The sequence below is a fragment of the Eurypyga helias genome, unplaced genomic scaffold (assembly GCF_000690775.1).
Source record: "Eurypyga helias isolate BGI_N326 unplaced genomic scaffold, ASM69077v1 scaffold8123, whole genome shotgun sequence".
Taxonomy (NCBI): domain Eukaryota; kingdom Metazoa; phylum Chordata; class Aves; order Eurypygiformes; family Eurypygidae; genus Eurypyga; species Eurypyga helias.
In genome coordinates, this window is record NW_010240487.1 from 1,278 (window position 1) to 11,000 (window position 9,723).

The window sequence follows — 9,723 nt, forward strand, 5'->3', positions numbered from 1 at the left end:
GCCCAAAACATATCTAAGTGGAAATTCGCAGCTTGAGGCCTAAGACTTTATCAAATCTAGCTACTCATGCTAAGTTAGTAATGAACAAACAGTATACTAAACTACTCAACATTATGCCGTAACCCTTGCAGCCTAATGCTAAATGATTGACTCAGAGCAGTTAATTCTATTTAAGACTTATTTAGATGAAACAACTAGTATTCCTTAACAATGCTGTACTCTTCCTCCTGTTTTGTGTGAGTGCCATTGTCAACCCTCAGCAGGATGTGGTGTTTCTGTTGAATCATGTAACAGTTACCCAACTCAGGGCTTCTCTCTCCTTTTTTGGGATTCCTTCTCCATAGATCTGCTCTGATTGTGCTCAGCTTCTTGGATGCTGGTTCTTTGTTCGGAGAAGTCAGTGAAAAATGCAGAATGACACATTTTGCCTTGGCTGCGACCTATTTTCTCAAGAGAGCCTAGAGACCAGCTGAAGTGCCACTTGGCTTCTACTGTCCTTTGTATTCCCAAGGCACTCAAGGTTGTGGTGCTGTGCTGGCGATTTATTAGTGCTGGCAGTGACACATTCAGGAACAATCAGTGGTGAGTGGGTTTCAAGTCTTGGTGTAGGGACTGCCAGAATCAGTCACATTTCGCACTGGGGCAGTACCAAGGTGAACTGGTGCCATCAGAGTTATGCTCTGCAAGTCTGTGGAAGCTTGCAAAGCCCGGCTGTTTGGCCGGTAAGGTGGGACCTCGCAGGAGAAAGAGGAGAAGCCCCTGCAGTGTTTGTTCCCGTTCTTCTGAGCCTGTCTTTTTGGGGAATGGTTTCAAAGCCTTGCATTCCTGTGGGAAGGAGCTGGGTGGAGTGTGTGATGGCTGATAATGTGATTTGGTGGAGAGCGTGGCTGGGAATTGCTGTTTGTCCTTCCTCTCATTTTCTTCTGAGCTTTTCGTGTTGCTGCCTCTGCAGCCTGTTCATGTTCTCCTGCGAAGGTCGGTGCTTGGTTTTCTCCAGTGGTTTCTTGACTGGGAGATGTCTCAGTCTTTTAACAGAGGATTTTGGGCAGAAGGTTTGCGTTTTGCTTCGCTGTTTGTGCCTGTTGGTGTGAGACTTTGCCCAGATCACGCCAAGACTTGGGAGCTGTCAGCTGTTGTTTTGTCCTGAAGATGTGGCTGGGGTTGTCAGATGGTGGTAGAGCCTTCGGCAAACAAGTATATTGAAACAGGATGTTTATCTTGCTAAATGGTGTGTATCGATTCAATTCCCAGCTGCTTGTGAAGGCAGCAATGCAGACGGGAGGATAGAGGTTAAGACCTGGGCCACTGTCTTGCACGAAGTTCAGATCAAGCCAGGAGCATCCTCTGAGGTCTCACCGCCGTCTCTGTGTCTTCTCAACAGTTTTTTTGAAGACTTCAGTCTTTGATAATTCAGGTATTTGGCTATTAATCTGAGTGGCACAACTGTGTATTTAAAATGAAGCTCCAGAAACAAAACTGGGATCATGTACCCTCACTCTCTGTAGCAGATCCAGGTTCATTTGCCTTCCCTAAGCATGCAGGTCCTGTCCGCCCGTCCCTGACCCCTGGGCCTGTTTCAGCAGGTTGACGTGGCTAAACCCCTCGGGTGCCTCCTTTCTTTCAGTGGGTTGCTGTGTGCGCCCTGGGGTGGGAGGAGACCCTTCAGGTGGGAGCAGGAGAGCCCTTCAGCATGTGCAGAATGGGGCAGTAACCGCTGCCTTTAGCCAAGGAGGGTCTGGATGGGTTTGTGTGACTGTGCCCACAATGGTGACCCCACCATTAGAGCAAGTGTTAGAGCGGGAGCTTCCCAGGAGACAGAGGGTTGGTTGTGTGGGACAGACGTAGAACTGCCCTACATCTTTGGATTGTATCTTTATGAACTGAAAGTGGAAATTTTGGAGAGAAGATCCTAAGGTGCCAGTGGTTTGGGCACAGCAGCGAGGGGCTGAGCCTCCCCCTGACCGGGGGGGCTGACACCCAGGCTGTGCCGGGTCTGAAATGACCCCCAGCACGGCCGGGGGTTGTGGCTGGAGCTCGAGGGCTGGTGGCTGGATCTCAGGGGCCGGGCGGGTGTCCTGTGCGGGCTGGCTGCCCACTGGTGCCCACAGGGGAGAGTGCTGAGCGGCTCTGCTGTGTTCCACAGTGCCGGTGACCACAGCCAACATCTCTCTGCATCCCTGGGTAGGAGGGCTTTGGATTTTTCCTATACTAGATCAAAGATGTTCAGCCAATTATGGGTTTGCATTTTAAAGTTAATTTTATTTAAAATATGTGTCAATTCTGATTAACTATTGATCATAAGTATTGATGCATGTGGGGTTTTTTTTGTGGTTTGTCAACATCTGGTTTCTGGTGATGCAGGACTGAAGGCAACCACTGAGTGGTGGCACAAACACTCCCTGATTGCTGCTTAGCAGCTCTGCTTGTGCTCTTCAGTAGTAATCCTCTCTTCTAATACGCAGAAAATTACTGCATCCCTTATTCTGTTCTGTGGAAAATACTCTTTCCTTCTTCCAAAAAGAGAACTCAAGCAAATTTCATGGGATAAACATCCTGTGTCTTTGCTGGCAGCAGCAGGGCAGATACAGTCAGAAAACTAGAGGAGTCGACAGCTCAAAGTTCTAGCAGAGGCACACGAGACAGCGGCGGTCTGGTGAGGGCCGTGTTACAGGCACCATCAGTATTCTGCGTGGAAAGGGTACTCCTTGTGAGTTTTGCACCTGAGAGAAATGCAAGAGGGAATGTTATTTTCATGGGTGACCTACATGTTATACGGAGGTGCGTTGGGTGCTTGGAGGAGCCACCGGGGGAAGATCTGTGGGATGTAATTACAGGAAGAACGTATGGAGATAATGTGTCCTCATTCCTCTAATACAGGCAAAGATGAAACGAACATCCAGAACCCATTTTTTGTAATTGCAAATTACAAGAGTTGCCTGGAAATTGAATTCAAAATGAGAATGTAGTTTTTTTGTGGGTTTTTTTGGTGGTTTTTATTGTGGTTTTTGGTTTTGTTTTAAAATAGAAATATTAAACCCTCTCCCGAAAATCTAATTTTGTGACAAACCAGTTGGAATTTGAGTTGGCATGCATTTTGAGTAAACTGAATTTCATGCTACCTAGTAGCTGTGACACAAAATTCCTTGTAAAGAATATTCAAACGGTACGAGTTGGAAGGAAACAAGCAGTATCACTTACATGCTCATGGCACAGATCCTCCAGTTTCTGTTGAAGCTGAGAATGGTTGCCATTTCCTCCTCAGTCAATGCAAAGTCAAACACCTAAAAAGAGAAACAGCTGGCAATCACCTCTTTGAAAAAACAAACAGTGTGGAGAAAGGCAATATTGAAGAGCAGCCCCACACTGGAGGGGCAGACATTTTCGGTCATGGACCCCTGAATTAACAGATAGAGGAAGAGCTTGCTTTATGGCCACAAGAACTGTTTAATGAACATTGCTTATTCTACGTAAGACTTTCCTGGCATTTTACTGTGTGTGGGCTCCAAGCGAGCTGTACCTGCTGATTCATCCGCAAGCCACAAAACAAAAAATATCATATAAGACCTGTTCCTCTGTCCTCTCCAAAAGTCAGCATGGCTTAATCCTCATTAAAGTGTATGTAAACAGAGAGAAAGATCCTGCTCCTCTTGCCCGAGGAGGAGTTGGGAGGAAGACTGAGAAAGGGCTGGTGCTCGCTCTGCGGGGGAAGGAAGAGCAGCACCCCGGTCACTCCTCATGCCTCACCTTGAAGTTCTCCACAATGCGCTGGGGAGTGACAGACTTGGGAATTGCAATCACGTTTCTCTGGATCTGGAAGCGAAGGAGAACCTGCAGAGACAGACCACTGAGTCAGAGGGAGGACGACTGCTACTCTGGAGGAAGCAGAGCCTGTTCCAACAGCGGTTTGCCATTGAGTTTTCAGTAGAACTGAACCCTGTCTGTGGTGCTACAATTCAGGTAGTTCCTGTCCCTGTGGCCTAAGTAGCACTTCCTGAATGGCAAAGAGAGAAGTGGTGGAGGCCCACATGGAAGGCCTCCTTTTCCATTCAGTTTTGAGACAGTCAATTCCTTTTCTTCCCACCCGGATTTCCAGCAGTCAATGCACGACTTTCATTCTGTGCAAGAGGACTTGAGAGGGGAAGCGACATCTGAAAGTGGGTCAAGAATCTTTTTGAGGGCCAAAGAGGTAATAGTAGCATGTCTTGCAGGCCATGTAATAAAAAATTGCATTGTTAGGGGGGAAAAAATAGAGTGCAACTAATCATGGGGAATGGATGGAGGTTCTACCCACTCCTCAGCTCTGTTTTCCTTCACGGCTCTGTTACAGGAAGGGGTACCCACTGTCCAGCACCCACATACCTGTGCTGGGGTTTTGTTGTGCTTGGCTGCAATCTCTTTGATCTTGGGGTCATCCAGAAGGGAAGGATCCTCTGGCTTAGCCCTACACAGAAGAAAGAAATCAGTGGCAAGAAATGTCTGTAGAAAGATGCAGCCTAGCAACAGAAATCTGTACCTAGATGAATGATTAATAGTGCACTTACGACCTCAATGCTACAAGCATATTCCATGCCAGCCTTTTGCAAAGCACAAAGCAATCTTACCATGGTCTGTCAGGAGAGCCAAGGGGACAGTATGCTGTCACAGCAATCCCTTTGGATTGACAGTACTTGATCAGCTTCTCCTGGGTGAGGTATGGGTGACATTCGACCTGCCAACACAAAGGCACAGAGGCTGATAGTGGCAGAACTGTGGTAGTAGTATAGTTCTCCCTGGATTATCTCCATGGATAATCCAATTAGAGGCTGCCTTTTCCCCTAATTTGCCAGTGGCCTGTGTGATAATGTGCATCCTTAGAACTGAAGGTACTTATTTTTATAAGTGCTTATGTAGTTTGTGCTGTGGGGTTTCACAGGACTTGTCTCTGGGTTCTTCATGTTTCCAGAAAGAATATTTCCAGGGAAATACTCCAACATTTGTAAACAGTGGTTTAGCAAGGTGAGACAAAAAAGGATGTAAACAAGTGCCTTGTGTACTGAGAAATATCCACAGCACAGGATTTAGAGCACATGCTGTGTCTACTTTGTTTTCCCTTTTTCCATTTCCTCATTCAACTGTAAACAGATCTTTATAATCCCTGGAAACTCTTCACCTGCAGTCACTTCGCAGCTTACCTGGTTATTGGCAGGCTTGTGCTTCAGCCCTGGCTTGTTCAAGATTCTTTCAATCTGCTTATGGTTGAAGTTGGAGATGCCAATGGCTTTTACCAGACCAGCATCCACCAGCTCTTCCATGGCCTAACAGAGGGGAGCACAGTCAGCATCTGGTCGGCAAGTCATGAAGAAGATGATGTTCTTTCTGGTGTGGCGTGTTTCCCATCACGAGCAGCACAGAATAACTAGAGTTTCAAAATTCTCTGAGGAAAAGCAGGTACTGGTACGTCAGTGCCACCTCACCCATGCCCAAATTCTCATTCCCCGAGTTTGTGGAAATTCACACCAAGTTGCATGAGGAAAAGAACAACAACACTCAGTAATCCACTGTTGTGCAAGCACTGGAGGGCTGTGCCCCACATAGTAGGCAAGATCTCAACCTAAAACGTCTTTATTTCTGTAAAATCTATTTGAGCATTTCAAGAAAGGCGCAAGAACCATGGTGAAGACAATTGTACAGTTGTTATGGTCAAGGAACAAACTTTTTCCAGCCCCAGTCTGGGTTGCAGCTCCACTGAGAGTGGTTGTGCAGCTCACTGTGAGTCAGGCAGTCAAGTAAGGCACTCGGGGAAGAGGAATAGCAAGGTAATGACTAAGCACACTCGTTATGAAAAGCTACATTGTGCTGCCTTATGTTCTCTTCAACTGATTTTGCATGCATGAAACAACAGTCCTGTGACTGCTGAAGGCAATGAAATCATGGAAGAGACAGATGAGGACAGAGACTGTCTCTTCTGCTGTGGCTGAACTTACCTCCCATGTCTGTAGAACGTCAGTGGTGTTGGGTATCGACATACCTTTGTCATCTTTGGGAAACAGCTCCTCTCCTGCCTGTTGATGAGAGACAAAATGCTTGAAATAATCTCTGTTGGGATGCTAATTATGTAAAAGAACCAAACAGGAATGTAAGGAGCTAAACCTAATAGTGCATGAAAAAAACTCAAGGAATTCTCATCATATCTTAATTCTTCAGGCATTTCTTATTCTTAGGTCATGGCATTTTTGCCACCTACTATCCTAATAAAGACAAGTATTTCTGCTGGACCCATTGAAGTGATGATTCACGAAATGCATGCTGGGGGGGGGAGTGCGATTTACTCATAAAACAGTACCCTTGGAGTCTCACATGTATAAATTATTATTTAACCCGTATGCAAGTTTAGCAATAGTAGCTTCTTTAGTTGTTTTTATAAAGGTACAGGGAGGATTGACTTTGGTCCACGTTTATGCTGGAGTACATCTGCTGAGGAAGGTACTGCTGACAGGTCTCCCAGGGGGAGGCTCGCTGTTTAGGTTGCTATGTTAGGAAAATTACAACAGCCTGTAACTAGGCAATATGGCCAAAGTGTTTTGAGTGATTGGAATTTTCCAGATGCCACAATATTATGCAGTTTCAGTTGACAGCTTTGTGCACATAAAAGATAGCTAAAACAGTATTGAGAGAATGAAATGAAGTTGAGCTCAAAAGCATTAGTCAGGGTAGAGGTTTTGACTTGAGTGAAGAGAAAGGAAAGGGTGTATATCTATACATACATATATCCAAACTGGCAGAAATCCCTTCAAGTACATGTAGTCTGCAAAAGTATTGGAAATTAGTACTGGAAAGCCTCATCTTTTGCAATCCAAGGTCTGTGAAACAACACTAAGGCTCCCACAGACACAGTCAGCTCAATCTGCACTGTGTTAAGTACTTGGTAATTAAAGAGAGAAATGGAAAACAAGCATTTTGTTTTGCTCTGCAGTTCTGTAACATACAGGGGAAGGAATTTCTGTCAGGCAGCAAAGCACAGCCCTCCTTCCTGCAAGGGGTGATTTTCAGAGGAGCGGGCTTTGGTTTTGTAAAAGAAGGGGAAAGTGCGTAGGTTATGCTTGCCCCTGGCAGGCCTGATGTGAGTGCAAGGTCTGCCTGTCCCGCTATCAAAAAGGACTCTGTGCAAACAATGGTCTCGGGGCAGAGACCGAGAGCCCGGCTCACGTGGCCAGAGTAAAGCGGGATGAGCAGCGCCAGGCAGTGCTGGTGCACACGCGGACGGATGGGCTTTCTGGGCTGGGGCGGCAGTAGCGCTGCAAGCGTTAGCGGCAGTTTTGAAGAGGCGTCCCAGGAGGGAAAGCCAGGAACATTGCTGTTACTGTACCTTGAACCCAAGGGGCCAGTGCATGAGGTAGAGATCCAGGTAATCCAGTTTCAGGGCAGCAAGAGTCTTCTGGCAGGCTCCCTTCACCAGAGGCTTGTCATAAAATGTACACCACAGCTAGAGAAAAAGCCAAGGCACACCGTGAGCTCTCAGGTGCTCTCCTGCACAACACAGAAATGCTCCATCTTCTTTGGAAGGTGATGTGGAATTAGGCCATTCTAGTGCTCTTTGATGGGGCTTGCTCTGTGATGGGACGGGCCCCTGACACAGGAATTCAGTGTGTGCAGGGGCAGCACACATGGTCAGATACATCTGTAGTAAAAATTCCTGTTGCAAGGTCAGATTTGTGTGGAACGGGATGGCTTAGCTCAAGAAATCTTTCTGTCAGATTTGACCATTTGTTCATTTCCTGTAAAAAATTCTGCAGGCAAAGCCAAGAAAATACAAGACAAACCACAAAGAAGTGGTTGGCACCAACCTTTACCAAGGGAAGAGGCAACTTCAGAATCCAGCTAAATAGCCCATTTTTCTTAATAAGCAAGAGAAAGAGAACACACCCACCACACATTTCCTTGGGACAGGTGCTGAGCAGATCCACTGTCCCAAGGTGCCCAGAAGCTCATGTTCCCCACATGGCAGGGACACCCCTTTGGCAGGACTGCGAGCCCGGATGCTGGAACAAGCACCGGCCACTGCCAGGCTCGCCCCCTCTGCTGTGCTTGAGCAGTCAGGGAGGTGCCGTTGCATCAGTATTTGGAAGGCAGAACCTTCCACACTGATTCTGCCCGGATACTGGTCGATCCAATGAGTGACCTCAGGCCTCTGCACCATGGGCTTCTACCTTGCTTGGTGCTATCCAGCCCACTCAACCTTTTCCTGCTTTCCTTCTTCTGCACCAGTTGGTCTGCAGATGGCCCCTCCTCATCCATCCCCTAGCACTTCTGGGTCTCCTCCGCAGTGCCAGACCACAGTAGGGTGCAGACAGCGTGTCCTTCCTAACTCTCCACACAGAAGGGGGTGAAGCACAAAGCTTGTATCAGGAGTGACCTGGATGATGTTCTGAATTGCTTTATCCTGCAGCATAAAGTTTGTCTCCAGTACTTAAGCTTCCTACTATGAAAATACTATGGGCAATGCATTCCCTCACCCCTGCTCCGGGGTGGAAGATAATCTGATCCTTACCTTACTGACGATGAAGAGGTCCTCCCGTTTCACAACACCTTCCTTGATTTTCTGCTGGATCCCATCCCCAACTTCACTCTCGTTCTGGTACACGTAGGCACAGTCCAAGTGGCGGTACCCAGCATCGATGGCAGCCATCACTGCAGCTGTTACTTTTCCAGCTGGAGACTGAAAATAATGCATGAGTCTTAAGAATCTCAAATCAGAACATGTTAAATAACTGTATCCTAGCAAAATAAAAATAGGAAAACCACTTTACTGAAAGTAATCCCCCTCTGCCCCAAGTTGCTGGGTTTTTTGCTGTACAAGAACACTGTTTCTTGCAGTCATAAACATGGGCTCCAGGGCTTGAAGCCGATCTCCAGCCATTTATCCGTAGCCCCGCTCCCACGCAGACTCAGCCCCACGGCCAGGAGAGAAGAGCCCCAAACACCAGGACAGCTCTCCAGAGCTGGGCTAGGGGGAGCGGAGTTTTGGGCCAGGGAGCCCTGCAGTGCTGGTGCTTTTCTCTGAAGCTGTTACCTTCCAGGTGCCCAGCCCCAGGAGGGGCATCTTCGCGCCGGTGCTCAGCTGCACGTAGGTCGCCATGGCCCCTCTCGCCGTCTGGGCAGCCCCGCGGTAGCTACCTCTTGCCCGGCTGGTTTAACGGCGACTGGTGGTGGCCAGGGCAGGGGAAGGTGGCAGAGCGGTGCTGGTGCTCTGGATCCTCCCATATCCGGCAAACAGGATTGTGGCTTTTTCTCCGTAGACTCGACTCAGGTTAATGTGAAAGCTGAAATCAATTAAAAACCGTGGAGGTGATCAGTGGGGCTCCCTGAGGACCTTTCCTCCCGGCAAAGTTCCTTATCTTCAGGATAAGGGCTGAGGGCGGCCGTGTCCCCATCCGGCTTGCGTTGGTGCAGGGGTCAGCTCCTGCGGCGCCCTGGCCCGTGTGTTGCGACACGCTGCGGTCAGCTGGAGAGCCTCTTTCACTGGGAGGCACTTTGGCCCATGATGTGTCATCAGTAAAGCCAGGGGGTGCCACAAATTGAGTCAGTCGGAGTCCCGAGGTGGGGCACGAGGCAGAGGTCTTGCTCTCTGCCCACGGAGCTGGCTGTGTGGTTGTGGGCTGTGAGCCACGGGAAGAGGAAGGGCCGAGCCCTTTGGCTGGAACAGCGTGTTGACACAACAGGGATGGTGGCCTGGCCTGGTGTCCC

The 9,723-nt window shown here is 48.2% G+C and overlaps 1 protein-coding gene across 1 annotated transcript; it reads right to left on the bottom strand.

Annotated features, from left to right (window-relative positions):
• Window positions 1–2,677: 2,677 nt before the first annotated feature.
• On the bottom strand, window positions 2,678–9,185 carry LOC104503450 (aldose reductase-like). Its single transcript, XM_010148449.1, has 10 exons — window positions 9,050–9,185; window positions 8,528–8,695; window positions 7,346–7,462; window positions 5,964–6,041; window positions 5,172–5,294; window positions 4,602–4,708; window positions 4,360–4,441; window positions 3,745–3,828; window positions 3,199–3,281; window positions 2,678–2,720 (listed from the first exon to the last, which is right to left on the bottom strand). Exons 1-10 carry the CDS (start codon window positions 9,113–9,115, stop codon window positions 2,678–2,680), a joined length of 951 nt encoding a protein of 316 aa, XP_010146751.1. The 5' UTR covers window positions 9,116–9,185.
• Between the last annotated feature and the right edge of the window lie 538 nt (window positions 9,186–9,723).

Coding starts and splice junctions, on each gene's coding strand:
- LOC104503450 (XM_010148449.1), bottom strand. CDS start 9,115: ATGGCGACCTACGTGCAGCTGAGCACCGGCGCGAAGATGCCCCTCCTG. Junction 8,696..9,049: donor TGGGGCTGGGCACCTGGAAG/GTAACAGCTTCA, acceptor CATTATTTTCAG/TCTCCAGCTGGAAAAGTAAC. Junction 4,709..5,171: donor ACAAGCCTGCCAATAACCAG/GTAAGCTGCGAA, acceptor TTGTGTTGGCAG/GTCGAATGTCACCCATACCT.